Below are 16,887 nucleotides of genomic sequence, written 5' to 3'. Positions count from 1 at the left end.
ACCAAACTGTGGGGACACAGTGATGTGATAGGAACACATCTGTCTCATGGTGTAGTTTAAAGGATAGTTTGGGGATAAAACAACACCCTCAGATCCACTATAGTGTCCTCCACATGGAGCTGTACACACAAGGACAAATAATTTAAGCTGTTAGCAAAATTAACTAAATTTAGAACACACTAGAGGAACCAATTTGCTTCTATCCTTAAACACATTATCAACAAGTATGACTCTCCTCTTTATGGACATTTTTAGAAGTTGGAAATGATACAATGATTCCAGGTCTCTGAAAGGGACAACTGAGCAAGCCAGTTTACCAGTCTTATGGATAATAAAAGTGCTATAGACATATTTTCTTCTGAAGTTTATTATAATAGTGTCAGAGCTACCCAAATTTGAAACTGAGCAAAGAAATAGCTTTGTTTCACAATCCACAGGCCATCTGGTTTTCTTTTGTTTCTCTCAATTATTTCAGGGTTTATTATTGTTATAAAAACATCTTACCCTATTCAGTTACTTGGCATTACGTTGTTTTGTTATTATTGTATTTATTTGCATTTTGTTTCTTAGTATATTTTTATGTTTTTGCTTTTTTATGGATTTATTTCTCTTAGATCAGTGTTAGTCTTTTATCTCTTCGTTGTTCATTGTTCCTTTGTGTTAATTAGTCACCTTTCCACAGTTTAAGTGTTTGCTCTCTTCCTCAGCTTTTCCTAATCCCTTTGAGTAATGCACACCCATTCAATGTTATTCTCTCAGTATATACACTCAGTGGATCTCATTTTTCTTTGTGGGTACGTCTGCTGAATACTGCTTGACATTGCTCAATCTGGCTACAGTGCAACCCATATAATTTTGTTTTCTTTCTTTCTTTCTTCCATGTTCCTGCTTTGGATTTGGATTTACTGCCTCTCTTTTGCCTGCAGTTGGCTCCCACCCCTTCTATGACAACTATACAATAAAATGGCACAAAAAGAAGAAAAGTCAGTTGATCGTGTTCTTTCCAGTTGTTTCCACATTGTTGCCCTTTTTGTTGACAATGCGTTGTTGATTCAACTTCGACACAAACCTGAATAGTCTGAAATGTGACCTAAGAAGTGCATATCCAGGCACCTTTGACATGATTACATACACAAAATGTGATCTATGTCATACTCAACCTCACACATTTTGAGTGGTGGATAAATGTTGTATAGCAAATTATTAATTCAGAAACACTGACCTAATTGATCAATATGGTAACTAAAATGCTTTAATAGTATAAAACGCATCTAAAAATAACATCTGTAATAAAAATACAATTAAAACTGGTTAAAATATCTCTCAGTGGAAATCAAAACATAGATTTACATTCCAGCATATAATGAATTGATAGTAAAGACACTAAAAACCTAGATACACACTGAATGGATTGTTTTTGTGAAATCTGGGAACAATAGTTTTATCCTTTTGTGTAATAGATAATCATGGGGCTGTGAAATTGCATATAAAATTTGATCTTGCAGGCCAAGCAACATTCAACCCATGAGCTCTGAGCTTTAGATGGCTGTTTTACAAGAACTTGGTTTGTTAATTTTGATCGCTCCATATATCAAAGCATGGATTCGCTTCCATTCACCTGTATGTGTAATTGGAATTGCTGCTACAACACTCAATTTGTCATATGATTTATGTGACAGAGAGAGGTCTGTAAGATTTATTTCCAAATTTATTAGCTCAATTCTGTATGTCATTTTTGTATTAGTTTTATCTCCACACCGGCAGGTTTAATCAGATAGGATGAAGCAAAAGAGAAACACCTCCACCTTGTTTCAGTACTAACACACTGTTAAACTTTTAACAATCAAATGTGGCAGTGAAACAGCCGCATTAGATCAAAATGTCCTTTTTCTTGGAAATTTCTAATTATAAACATATGCAGTTATGTGAATGTCATTGCAGTGTTACCAGGAAACAGGGCGCTTGGCTCACAGTCATAAACACAAAGATGATGAAGAGTTAAAAATAAGTCAACAAGTTACTACTGTCTAAAAACCTCTGACATCCACTTACAATTGGAAAACGGGTCTAGTTTTCTCACATTTGTATCTCCTTGTAGTGTTCAGCAGACATCCTTGTTCTGTTCTCTTTTGCATGAAGCTAACTATATTTGGCTCAAAGGTTGATTAGTTAACAAAAAAAACTTGCTTGTCTTTGGTTATGTATCATAAAATAACATAAAATGTATTGCTATTTGATTTACATTTGTGGGACACAGTCATGGACATTATTATTATTATTATTATTATTATTATTATTATTATTATTATTATTATTATTATTATTATTATTATTATTATTATTATTATTATTATTATTATTATTATTATTATTATTATTAACATTTTGCAACTCCTTATGTGAAACTAAGAAATGTCGGTGCTGTGAGTTTTAGTAGTAGATTGCAGATGGTTCTGAAATAAAAACATCCTAATAGAAATAACACAACAGCTGACACCAGAAGCATAATTATCTCCACATTAGATGAAAAACTAGATTTAAAATTTTGAAAAGCACATTTGCTGCATGTATATTTTTGCCAAACCCTCTCTAGATGGCAAATTTTTCTGAATAAAAACATCAGCGGGACAAACACTAAGTGACTAAACTTTTGCAACCGGCGCTCGAAAACAGTATGTGATCTGCAGCACAGCAGTGTTGTTTCAAAACGCCTATTAACGCATTCAGCAACAGCAAGACCTGTGAGAAACAGGCCTAACTCTGGCTCAATTCATTTTTTGCATCCCCAAGAGAGCAAGAACTCTTGTCCATGAACAGTATGTGGGTGTGTGCACACTTATGCTCTTAATAAGGCAGAGGTCACTGACATTTATGTAAGTGTCTCTGAAAGTGAGTGCACAAAACAGCTGCAAGAAGCCCATCGGTCAATGTCATCTCCCCCAATACACACAATACATTCTCTCCGTGTATTTTTATTCCTCTTCTCTTCACCCTCTCTGGCCCTGTACTCATCTTGTCTTGTTGCGGTTGCTACAGAGTGAACCTCCGAGGGTCAGATCTATTATCCACCAACGTCATTAGCTGTGACCCTTAACAGATTTTAATTATCATCGCCCCTGTGCTTGTTGGAAATGTGAGAGCGAATGAGTTCAAAGTTTGATCCTGCTCTAAGACACACAGAACAACACTTTGTGAATTAATCTGCTGCCAAAGTCATGGGGCTCTAGTGCTGAGATGCGAGGATGTGATCTTTTTGTACAGGATCATAAAGCTTAAATGCTACCAGTTATTAGCTGGAAACATCCCCTTAAACACACCCTTGAGGGTTACTCTTTCAAGTAAAAACGTCAGCATTTTGGTCTTGTGAAAACTGTGCATGAAAGGCTCAAAAAGTACACGAGAGAGCCCTCAAGCACTTTCAGTTTTCACAGTAGGGCATTCGTGAGCCCCTGAGGACTTTTCTGTAAGATGTGCCAAAGTCTATGAGACCAAAAGCGTACACATTACGACTCGGTCCATTATGTTAGCCAAGATTTGCTCTGGGAAATTGTTTCAAATAGGGAAGTAAAAATTCTTTCCAAACTTCGTTTCCACTTTTCTTGCATAAAGTTGTTTCATACCCACCCACTCACCTTACTTCACTCCACTTCTGCTTCTATCTATTTTCTTCTTGTTTCCTAAAGCTCCATAGTAATAACCCCATTTTTTTTTACTTCTCCCCCTGACCTTAGGCTGTGATATTGATTGATATTTTGGATGGACTTTTACTGTTCTCTTGTTTTCAAACCCTTGGGTCTTCAGGTCTTGTCTCCATCTACCCACAATCCTCCGGTGGTGCTGCTCTAGGCTCGGATGTCAGCCTCATACACATGCTTTGATCACTCACACCCTCTCCCTCAAACACACACAAATAAATGCAAAAAAAAAAGAAAAGCCATACAAGTCAGTCTCCTTCTATCACACAACCGTATACTTTGATCATCTACACCCATACATGAGACTTCAGCAGTCCTACCTCTGACTACCAATATTACCTCATCTTGTTTTTTCTATTGCCCAAGTACACAAACATGAATGTATTAACAGAAGACTAACAGCACAGGAAAAAAAAAATGTTTGAACATTAGGTTGCAGTAATTTAAACAGTATATTCATAGCATTTATAAAAACTTTATCTTTTCCTGGAGAATATCAAACTTAAATTTATGAATAAGCTGTGAGTGGAACATGTGCACATCATAACCAGTTAGCATAACTCTAATATTACATATGTAATGGTATATTGACATACAGTCATGGGAAAAACTAATATAACCCATGATATAGTAGTTGTAGAGTCGACCATAGCAACAGTAAGTGAATGATTTAATCAGTCTCTTCACTATTGATATATTATGACCCAATGTGGTTGCATTTCATTGACATTTGTAGGCATTTAATGCAACACACTCAAGGTCCCATCAAAGGACTGGATTGATAGTGAAGTATCTGCAGACTTGCTATGTACATGGAAATGTCTTTTTAAATTATGATTTCAGACTAAAAACCAGACATATAAGTTTAGATTGTTTTTTGTTGTTGTTTTATGCAAAGAAGTCAAGAGCTTCAGGAAACAAGAAGAAAATAGAAAGAAACAGAAGTGAAGTGAAGCAAGATGAGAGGGTGGGTATGAAACAACTTTATAGAAGAAAAGTGAAAACGAAGTTTTGAAAGAATTTTTACTTCACTATTTGAAACAATTTCCCTGAACAAAAGTTGGCTAACATAATGGAGTCCTGTAAAGGAGACTTTGGGGTAGATAGGCTGTTTGGCTTTATCCAAAAGCAGCATTGATGTTAAACTAGGTGGTAGACAGATGAAAGATTATTTCAAACTAATAAGGAGGAAATAAATCTTAATGTTATTAGATTATATTTTAATAGATACTGAGCAATATAAGATAATGTAATAACTTTATATAAATAGCAATAGCCTCTCTCTCATGTTACACTTTGAATAGAAGAGAATGTAAAGGTTCCTGAATCCAGAAGTTTTTATTACTACTTAAATTAATTATCACAGTTCAGTTCTTATAGATAATTCAAATTAAAAATGCAAAGTGGCAGGCATCAGGCTTTCAGTGGGCAACTTTTAATCACAAACACACATTTGGTTCTATCTCACTAAACTTAGTATATTTTTCTGCATAAAAATAGTAAGCTTACCAAATTCACTGCTTGTGTTGGTCACCAGATATCACTGAAATATGATTTTTGTTTTGGGTTTTGTTTTCTTGATTTAAAACTTGCATTATTTCCACCTTTGTTCTTGAAGTGACAATTTTTTTTTTTTTTACTTGTCTTTGTTAGGTTGTAATCCTGTCTGTTGATCTTGGAACATTACCATTGTCTTTTTATCAGATGCATAATGTAACATCGTTGTTGCAAATAATTTTTGTTACAAAGCAACAAAATCTTACTTAGATTTACTCTGGATGGAAGTCATTTTAATAAATCTTTCAGACCAGCTAAAATATGAAAAATAAATATTTCAACTAATTTGTGTCATTGACATAATTACAATGAGGTACAGAAAAATAAGCGGGGTTCTTAACAAATATATCCAACTACATTTTGGTCTCATAAAATACAGTATAAATAAACTGTAAACATTATATTAACACATACTGTAAATGTTTAAGGCAAACATTTACAGTATATTCAAGTATTTATTAAATGCAAGTGAATAACATTTGTATGGCATGTTAAAAGAAGTAATCTAGGTTGAACTGTTTTTTTGTCTATTCAGATAACTTGATCTTTATCTTTATCAGTTTTCAAGCGTAGAAATAATATACTCAGACCAATAACAGTTTCAAACAACAGAGATTCACTCATTTTAACAGACATACGCTGGAATAAGAAGATTTTAGTCATTTGAATTGTAGTGTCAGAGCACGATCACATCTAAAATCTGCAGGACTTTGGCTCTTGAGGACTGATGTGAGACACACCCCTGATGTCCTACGTCACTCCTGATGAAGTAGACACATAAAAATTTAAAGTGCCCAACATTTTTTGAGCTTCATCTTAGATTAACTAATTTTACACTGACTTTATTGATCATTTGATGATCATAGTAATATATATTTCTAACAGTAATGGTTAGCTATCGAGCTTATTAAGCACAGTTAATAAGTTGTGACTGACTGAAATGTTGACTGGCTGTATGAAGCTTAGACTCGTGCTTCCGATCCCCAAACTGTTGCTGCAAGCTGTCAGTGAGCGGTGTATGAAGGGTGACAAACAGGATTATCCCAAAAACATGTTTTCCTGATAAGCACAAACTTACTCACTTATGTCCAAACAGATGAAGTTGTCATGAACCTAGAAATTACTTCTTTCAACCATAAAAACTTAAATTACTAAGGTCAAGAAGCACTGATTTATGCATTATGAGAAACTATCTATCTGATCATACGTTTTGTCAAATACATGAATAATTGTTAAAGGATTCAGGTTTTAGTTTTTCAAACAGATGAGTGGTGTACCCTGATTTGTGATTAAGTGTGCGTGTGCTGGTGAAAGTGTGTGTTTGTGTATGTGCTTATTGCCTCTAGGCGGCACTCTATAATAGTCTCTTACTTTATCTCTTTCTCTGTATCTCTCCTCCTTTCTTGCATGGACCCACACACACATATCAATGCACACAAACACACAAATATACACACACCCCTATCAACAGTCACAGAGAATTCCTTCTTTCTCGCACCAGCTCTTAGTTACCATGGAAACCAATAAAAGAGCGGTTTGAATCGGGAGGTGTTTATATGGGTGTCCGTGCGAGTGTGTGTGTGAGAGTCAAAGCAAGAAAGGGTGAGGAAGCTTGAGAGAAAAGGTGAAAGGAAAATACAGAGTAAATCAGAGACAGACATAGATGATGGGAGGAAAGTAAAATAAGAGCCAGCAGTTGTTAAGGGAAGGACAGAGGAAGAGGAAAGGAGCACGCGTTGAGAAGAGGATTAAAAGAAGGAAGACCAAATGTGGAGGGAGTGTAAGTGGAGATGTATTATTTAAAGAGGTCTCACCCCGTCTAATGAGTTTGGTCTAAAAGCCCCGAGAGCTGCCCAAAGATAGAGAGACAGGCAGAGGCTAAGAAACTTCCCTAACTATGTGGCGAGAAAATCCAATGTGGAAATGGAGTCACGGGAGTTGGGGAGCAAAATTACTGAATTACTGACAAGACTTGGTTACATTCTTCTGCTTTGACTTTGTGAAGTGGCTTATAGACTTCCTCTAAACTGAAGCAACCATTTTATAATCTGTTTATGTATGGGAATGTGCAAGCCACACAATTACTAAAGCTGAAATTAACATGGTACAAAAAATGTTCACCATCTTTTTCAATTCTGAAATCCTTGAAATTGTGAAATACATTTAAATTGGTACACTAAAGCTTACTTGGTGCTATTTTCCTGAATAGGACTTTTTAACAGTACTGGTGGCTTAGACGGTCCTGCGGTGCTTATTGTATGGTAGCCTCACAACTGTCAGTCTGCCCCAGGGTAGCTGTGGCTACAATGTAGCTTACCACAATTAGCATATCAATGTGTGTTTGAATGGGTGAACAACCATTCATAATGACTTTGATATCAACTCTGTATCCTTTAAACATCATATAGCTACATATGTTTTGCTTTCTCCTCCATTCTCATTGCAATACCTGTTGCAGTCAGATTATAAACTAAAGAGATTGGAGAATTAAAAAGACCAGGATCTCTTCGTTAGGTTAGAGCACTGGGATTACCATTTGATGACAAGAGGGCTGGTTTGACATTGTTCACAAACCCAAGCACACCAGCTCCTTCTCTCCACACACTGAAAAAAGAAAATCCGATAAAATACTGATATTTATTTTTTAAACTTATCTAATTAAGTTTACCCAAGTAAATATATAAAGTGTATTAAGTTGTTATGTTAAGCAAATATAACAACAACATAAAGTAAATTTGACTAACTTAATTTGATTATATGTAACAGGTTAATTTATTTTTTTTTAAGTTGGAGCTCTATTTCTCTTTTCACTGCATAAGACCATCTTTCTTAAAACCTACATGAATAATTAAAAAGCTTGTTTTGACTGTCTGGATATATCATTTTAACAGCTTGTTAAATATTTTCCTATTAAAACTTTGGCAACAAGTTTCTGACTAATTGCTGCCATAAGTAAGTAAACATTTAATTTCAAATTAAGTCACAAAAACAGAGTGATGTGATGAATCTAGACTAAATATAGATAAAGAAATTTGATATTTCATCCAACAAAATCAGAGCCTATTTTTATATTGATCTCTTCTGAGATCTGCTTATATGCAAGTTTGTTTGCTACACCAGGTTTACCATCTTGTCAGAATTGCAAACTCACCATATCTATCTGATAGATATAGCACAAGCAAGACTGATCTACAACCAACACAAAAACAAGATTGCACGAGCAATTTAGCACTCCTTATTTGGAATATTTGTCGATCAGGCTCTTAATGTCTAAATGACCTGGTCTTTAATGTGCTTTGAGGTTAAATCTGACCTCAAAGCACACCACAAAAACACAAAGTTCTTATTTATTAAAAAATAAAAATCTAACCCAAGATGTTTATAGAAAAAAATAAATCAAAAGCCTCAAATGTACAAAAGATTAAATCCTAATATTTATACATTGTTATGTAGTGCATATGAATAATTGAGTTGTGTCTCTTAACACATGCATGTGTTAAGTATCTTGGCATTAGAGTGTATTTTATGAAATGTTTACCATACAGCCTGAATTGTATAGATGCCATATCTAACTAATACTGTGAAAGTATGGGACTATGACATTATCAGATATAAGTTTCAATCTTTCTACTGGATCTAATCTATCCGAAGTAGAAATAAAAACTGTACTGTCTTTATAATAAAATATTTCATTGCCTTTTAAATTCAGTTCAAATCAACAACAGTGTTGAAAATGTATTACCCCATTTACTACTCCTAATTTTGAAGTGGAACTACAGATTAATTATTAATTTCCTCTTATGTACTTCATGGTCCTACAAAGGAACATAAAGTACAAAAGATCTCCTCTGTACTTTATGTTCCTTTAAAAATAAAAATACCACACTCAGCATTTAAGAAAATTCAAATTTCAGACTGAGATCAATTTAAACTTCTTGTTTCTTTTCAAAGTGATTACCTTCAAATAAGTAGTTTCACAAAAAAGGCAAGACAAAACTTTGCAAATTCTGTATTGGTTGGTTAACATCTATACGTGGCAGATTTTTTTCCACAGAATGAATGAATGACTAAATAAACAAACAGGAACAACTAACAGAGCAGATAAAATGAAATGCCTGATGGGATTTTTTTTTTCTTGCAGTGTTACCCACTGCTGTTCCAAAATTGCATTTCAGAGTGCAATTACACCATCCTTATTCTCTCCTTCTCCCACTTCCAACACCCTTTACTACTCAGACATTATTAAACAGAGCCTTCATAGAAGAGTTATGAAATGATTATGAGCTATAAATAAGAAGCAGTACGTGTTAATCTTAAAATGTCTTCTACTTTGCTTTTTTGAAATTTATATCTAGGAGGTATTTTGGGAAGTCTCTGCATTTCAATTTCCTCACACACACGCAAAAAGGCAAATACCCAGCTTTAATGGGACTTTGGCAGGTGTCACTTTATTGCCTCCTTGAGCTGCCAATCAAATAGACAGCTTAGCCTGCCAGACCTGACCAACTCTGATAACACATACTCACACACAGACAGGATGGCAATCCTGAACCAATAAGTCTCAGATTGATTCCAACACGTTTCAACAATCAGTCATTGTAAATTGGCATGACAGTGCTATCTAAACTGAGTTCCCTGTAAGCCATGTAAGTATTGAGAATGACATGTAATTTACCACTGCTGAAAAATTGAAAATGCAGATGTAGGTGGGAAAGTAGCATAACGAGGTTCTTACTGCTAACTGAACTGAGAACATGTACTCAAAATGTAAAATTCACAGCCAAAGTGTTGGATCTGAAGGTTGCTTATAACTGTTGCGTCATCAAATACAGATTAAATGGGACTTGAATGTATTGTGCAGCAAATCCAAAGGATGTCAGTCCATCTTTAAAGATTATTTACAACAGTCTCTGAATAACTCTTTAACAATTTGTGCCTCACAATCTCTTGCCTTGTTAACCATGAATGTGCTTGAACTAGAAGGACAAAAAACTATGAAAAAAATCTGGTGATTTGGTGTACAGTTAAATTTTTGGTTCACATCCCAGATATGTGTTCAACTGGAGCAGGATTTTAGATGTCTAAAGTATATTTAGTCATGATTACTTGAGATTTATTTAAGCACTTTATTCAGTCAAAGTTGCTGTATCATCCATTTTCTTCCAGGTTTTAGTTTTTCAGCCAATATTATCAACACAGACCTACAACGTAAACCTTCTAAAAACCAGATGCATCTTTTCCATTACGTTAGATCTGTCCTTTGAGAGTTATTTAAGAAACAAACAAACAACAAAACACTCTCATTTGCATTAGTTCAGGTTAAACACCAATTAAAACAATTTGACTACTGGAGTGACTTTCTACTGTGAGACTATTACCTATTCCCTTAGTTAAAGCCAGTAACCTTTGATTAAAAATAAAAGCATAATCTTGTGTCTATCTCACCTTTACATGATGGCAAGGCCTTGTCCCACACTGGTTTCCCATCATTCCCCATGACACACATAATGGTTTCACTACCCACTATTGTGTAGCCATGGTGACAGCTGTAGGACACCTGGGATCCTAGTTTGTAGTCATAGCCTGTCCGACTGGCATTCATGATGTTGCCAGGGTCAAAACAGGCCTCTCTTGGTTTCTCTGTGGATGTGGAAGAGTTAGGTGAGTTGATGGGCAAAAGCACAAAATATTAAACATGAAATTTTGACAAAAAGTGATAAAGTAGCTTAAATGCTCTTATTTGGCAACCGAATTTAATAACTTGTGTCAATAAATATTTGTTAATTGGGTTCTGATAAGTTCTCATTGAATTTCCTAACTTTTGTCATACATATATAGCTCCATGTTTGATAAATAAGAATAAGAAATAATCGAGAGAAAAACATGAGTCAAACAAAAGTTGCAAAGTAAATAGAACAAAAATAATAGAGCCATTGTGTATGTAGTCGTCAGTCTTTGTGACGTTTTTCTGCATTCACTGCACAAAATAGTGACAGTATGAAATAGTAAGGCAGAGAGAAGTTTCAAGGCAAAAAGAGCTGAAAGTTGCAGATCAGTAAGACTGTTGTTTTAATTAGAGGGACGGCATATGAGAGGTGGTGAATAATGACAAAATCAAAAGCTTGAAAAAAGGTTTGAGACAACAGAACCTTTTTACCAAATAAATGGAGTGAGGGAAACGAGAAGAAGCAAAGACAGGATTAGAGAAAATGAATAAGTCTAGTCACAAGTAAGTCAAAGTTAGAGACTGACAAAAGGTATTAAATCATTAGTCGCAATCAGTGGAGGTAAACAACTCTTAGGCAGATATGGAACAACCTGCCCTTTCAGCCGAATACAGCTTCTCTCGTTAGTGGGCTTAAAATAATAAGAGCAGAGAGATTAAAATATTATCAGGTCTGCAAGACAGCACAGCCTGCGTTTCTGTATTGATATTTTAATCGGAACACTTAACAAGTAGACAATTTAGTGACAATTACTGTTAGTGGCATTGTGTGCAGAAACACGCAAAGAGTCATGTAGTACATTTTATTTTCTGGACACGTAACACAGCATTGATTTGCCCTAACCCATAAACCCACCAGATAATCTCAATCAGTAGGGCTAGATGAACTCACCAATTGTGGTTTTCAGTTTAATTAGAATCACTGCTATGTTCAAACATGTTGTTTGTGATTATTGGTGCTGCCTTATCACAATCGGTACTATCTTTATTGAATACAATTAGAAAGTTTACTTCTGCTACAACTAACTACCTCTATTTCTCTTTCGTATTACAACTGTCCAGAATCTATTTAAGTTACCACACTGCTGTTCTGACTCACCGTGAACTGTGAAATCACAACTACAGCTATATGTTTCACAATACAGACTCTGCATCTTTTCAACTACTGCAGCTCACTCCAGTCAGCAGGCAATTGCAAATTATTATATGTCCTACATGTTTAGATCCCATGAAAGTTATTCAAGCAAATGTTAAATAGGACTTCCTATGCTACAATTACCTCTGTATTCAATAGCAAATCCAGACATTCCTAGAGATGCATCTGATCTGAACGCCAGGAAAAGACTGTTCCCGCTGCTTTCTATGCGTTCAGGGGCCTGGTTGCCTTGAAGACTTGCAAGGAGAGGCCCGTTTGAGTCTTCGCCTTCATAGATGTGCAAGAAGTCGTAACTTGGCTCCATGTTGAAACTAAAGAGGAAAAAACCCAGAAAATAACATTTAACTCATCATCCTGGTTTTGGTAAAACTTTATTGTTCAGATCCATAATATGGTATCTTTCTGCAATTTAGAGCATTCGAGGACATGGTTCCCAATTTTCCAAACATTAACTGTGACAAGCAAAGTGTTTGGGACTTTAGTTCACTCACTGGTTGCATTAAATAAACACATTATTTCAATGAATAAAACAAACATTTCATGAAACGTTTGCATCTTTTAGGCATTTTGTTTTTGTCCTTTTTCCAATCACCAATCTATACATGGCTGTCGCCCTTAGTCGACATATTGCATACTAAACCACCTCACGATATATTTGTTCTGGTGGACACATCAGAGGCATTAGTAACAGGTATGTCTTATGTCCTAACAGGCAGACATTTAGGTTGAATCTTTATAGAGGGCCAATGTTGTTTTAAATTCTGAATGAATTGTTTTTAACAGTAAAAAAAAAAACAAATTTGATTGAAATATATATTGGTGCACAGCCACTTGTATGTTGCATGCATGTTTTGTCGCTGTCTTTAAAGTCTGAATTAAAAATCACGCGTTTTGGTGAAAGTATACTCTGCAGGGAACAGTAACTCCTGCTGGTGTGGACTGTGGGTTTGATCAGGTTGCTGACCTTTTACATAAACACTATGCTCTGTGAAAGTATAAACATGAAAAACAGTTGACATTGATCAACAATGGCAAACTGATGCTACAAAATGCACAACATAGTCTGTAAAAGGTAAATGTAACAATTTGACAACATGTACTTTCACTTTCACATCTCAAGATGTGTGTGCAAGTGTTTGAACCTTTCTCAAATATGTGCTCAGACTGTTAAATCTAAACCACTCCAAACATGTTTGTTTTTAAAGTTTCAGTGGATCACACGTGGACGGCATCTTTTTATCTTTGTACATTCATGAAGCTATCTTGTCCATGACAAAAGTCCATATTTTGACACATACAAACACACATTTGTTTTGAAAACACACATACCTTTACATTCATTTTTCTGTGGTGGTATAAAGGCCACATTATTTTCCTTTCTATGCAAGTATAACTTTGTAAAAGATAACGGAAAAGGTATTGGTTGAATTTAAAATTTGGAGCTGAAAATTCATAAAAAGCATGGCATTTGTGGAACAAAGAAATGTTTGTTGTATAATATGCAACAAAATAACAGCTCTCTAACGAGCAATCTGTGCTTTTGCTAAAAATCAAATTCCAAATAATCTACTTGTAGTTGAAGTTGAATAGTAGAAAAGCAACAAAGGCAACATTTAGGATATGGTTGACAACAGGAAGAATTGTGTGAAACATAAAAAATGCTGTTTTTGAGCAAAACACAATATACTGAGGAACTATTGAACATATTTCTCGGTTGGAATCCTGTTTCACAGGTACCAAATTTTGGTTTGGTAAAGTAAATGTTTGAGTTGATCCAGAAAACAAAAATTTATGTTCTGTTTTTCTCACTAACAGAAAATTTGCTAAATTTGTATTCATGTTTTCATTTGGAATATATTAAACAGTGTTTTTTAAGCAATTGTATGTATAGAAATATAAGCTATTGCAAAAATTTGGGGCATTATTTGCTGTTTTATTCATACCATTCTTTTATCAACTTAGCACACATACACGCCGGCACAAAAACACTGGACAACACAACATAGGCAGATGTTACCAAAGTTAAAGAAAGAAAGAGCATGGAATATTCCATTTTAAGACTCGTGTTTCCATCGGGTGCTAAATGGGCTTAACTGCACCTAAGCCTCCTTTCCACAGAAAAAAAGCATTAACCGATCCATGCTAATACCTTGTGCATTAGTGATGCATTCGGGGTTGAATACCAAAGCTGCTAAATGTCATGAAAGGAACATGGAAATCTCACTGGGAAGAAATGGAGCAGTGTAATAATCTCCCATGGCACAAGAATAAAACAACAGTCAGTTAAAAGTTGAAACCTAGTTGTGAATTACAGGCTGTTAATCAAAGTGTAGAAATGTAAATTAAATTTCTATATAATTAATTACATGCTCTGGAAAAAAAAAAGTAGATAGGCACAAAAACTGGTAATAATATCCATTACAAGTGTGTATTTCTAAAGCACATCTGTTTAATTTTCTTTGCTTTGGATGAAAAAAAAACAGGGTCACATGTGGACAATCAAATGAATTGAATGAGCTTGGTTTATTATAGAAGTGAGAATTAACTTGCTTTATAAAAAGGGAACACGGTTAAAAATAAAAAATAAAAAATCAGAGCCAGTAGTAACTAGGTTAAAATGTCTTTTCTGTTTTGTGTGTGAAATACATTTAAAAAGAGAAGATAAAATAATAACAAAGAAGTGTTATGCAACACATAAAGCAGAGCCAAAACAAAATGTAAAATAAAAGTGTCTCAATGTCACATCAGCAGGGATTTATCTTTCAAGCTGCAAAACATGAAGTCAAAATTGGGTCATTTTTCTCCTTTGGCAATCTGCGGAAAGTCGTCTTTGGTTTTATCTGCTTTGCTTCATTTGAAGATCCAAGTCTCACTTTGATGAACTACTGACTGGGACTTAAAACATTCACCAATGTGCAGTAATTAGCAATAACAATGTAAATAAACAATACTTTATTAAGAATAAAACAACCATGGAGATGGTTAGAAAATTTAGTTTTATTAACACATTATTTTTTTACCACAGCAAAACAAAAAATATATCACCCGGTGTCTTACTTCTAGATTGTATTATGGAGCTCAGTTAGGAGAGAAGCAGTGTTAGGGTGACTTCTGTCCTGTCTTTCCACCTTCCAGGTTTGGATGGAACATTTTCATCTTTGACACAGAAAGCATCTTCGCCTCATATAATACTGAGGAGGAAGACACTGACATACACTCTGCACAGGGGTCTTATTTTAACCTCAAAACCAGGATGAAACATTGTTGCTATATTTTCCACAAGCTGGAAAATATTTTTAGTTTACCTGAATTGGTGACTGTTACTTTTCGGTTTTATCATTCTCTGAGACTGAGCCTGCTTTGTGGGTCTTATGGCCAGTATGACTAAAACGTTGTTTTGACACTACCATGGTAACTTATGTAGGAAGAGGATTTCAAAGGATCTTTTAAGGCAGATGTAAGGCCTTTAAGCAGCAGTCCCTGAGGAGTGAAGAAAACTTCTCAAAGACTAGGTTATTAGTTACCTTAATGATCTTACGCTGCATGTTACTTAACATAAACTGTGCTTGATCTCTCAGGAGACAGATCTTTCTTGATTCAGTGAGGGTCCATATTAAGCCAGGATATCTACAAAAATTTTATCAAAACATTACATATTAAATATAACTAAAATATTAATGGTGAATGGAAGTATTTTTGTTAGAACAAAATACATTTTAAAAACCTTAAATGTTTTGCCTCTATTTTAAACTAATTTGGATTTAAAGACTGATTGGTGGAATCACTTTGTTCATTCCTCATTTGCCCTATGTTTTAAAATTGAGAGGAAAAATTCACAGATTGTTATTCATTCATCCATCTACCCACCCGTCCGTATTTTAGTTGGTGTTGAAGTTTAAAGGTCCACTATTGAGCAAAATTAACTTTTTGTATGTTCCTGTACTTCCATTTTGGTCTCTCTTGCTTCTAGAACCAGTCCAATAATGTATTACTAAACATGTATAACTTTTCAGAAATTTTCAGACGGTCTTAGTCTTAGGATTATTGGTGTTAAGCAATCTGACAGCCAATGGGAGATAACCCTTTCTGAGTCTGGCTCTTCTACAGAAATGGAAACTCCTGCCAGACGCCAAATGGATGAATAGACCATGGAGAGGATGGAGAATTAATAATGATATAAGTGTATATCAGATCTGCAGCATTTAATCCTTCAGTGGTTGTGGCTTGATGGTTGTTCAGGAGGCTCCACTTCTTCTGCGTCTGGGTTTGCTTCGGGGTGAAAGAGCTTTGGCTTACCACTGTGAGTCTGCTTGAAGCTACATTCACGTGTCTGAGGTGCTAATGTAGACACTGCGTTGGGAGGGCTGGGCCAGCTGCAGCTTATTTGCATAATCGAGACATGGCCATAAAACAACGCATTCCATATGAGCTCAAAACAGGCCCAACTGATTGGGTGAAATCTCACTATGCCAGGATGATTCTGAGTATTAAATGTAATGAACAAGTTTTTTGTAGCCCCGATATCTATTGTGCTTGTTTAAGGAAGCATAATAGTGGACCTTTAAGCTATTTTCATGTCTTCAGTGGAAGATGGTCTGTAAGTTTGCTTAATATACCTTCATACGCAACTCAATCTTCTATAGCTTTGTGTGCTCCTATACTGTTAAACTGGAAATTATAGAGAAACCACTGATTGTTTTCATGAACCAAAGCACCTTGCTTTGATATTCTAATCACACTATATTTTGGTTCTG

The 16,887-nt window shown here is 35.1% G+C and overlaps 1 protein-coding gene across 1 annotated transcript in view; it reads right to left on the bottom strand.

Moving 5' to 3' along the window:
* Positions 1 to 16,887, bottom strand: part of LOC122842636 (CUB and sushi domain-containing protein 1-like) — a 415,097-nt gene that overhangs the window by 77,838 nt on the left and 320,372 nt on the right. Inside the window, exons 31-33 of the mRNA XM_044136693.1 lie at positions 12,257 to 12,444; positions 10,698 to 10,892; positions 3 to 119 (exon numbers count right to left, since the gene is read on the bottom strand). Coding sequence (XP_043992628.1) covers positions 3 to 119; positions 10,698 to 10,892; positions 12,257 to 12,444 — 500 coding nt within the window. The remainder of the gene's footprint in view (positions 1 to 2; positions 120 to 10,697; positions 10,893 to 12,256; positions 12,445 to 16,887) is intronic.

Source organism: Gambusia affinis, linkage group LG02 (genome assembly GCF_019740435.1).
Source record: "Gambusia affinis linkage group LG02, SWU_Gaff_1.0, whole genome shotgun sequence".
Taxonomy (NCBI): Eukaryota; Metazoa; Chordata; class Actinopteri; order Cyprinodontiformes; family Poeciliidae; genus Gambusia; species Gambusia affinis.
The sequence above is the reverse complement of the archived record's forward strand: the minus strand, read 5'-3'. Positions and strand labels throughout refer to the sequence as shown.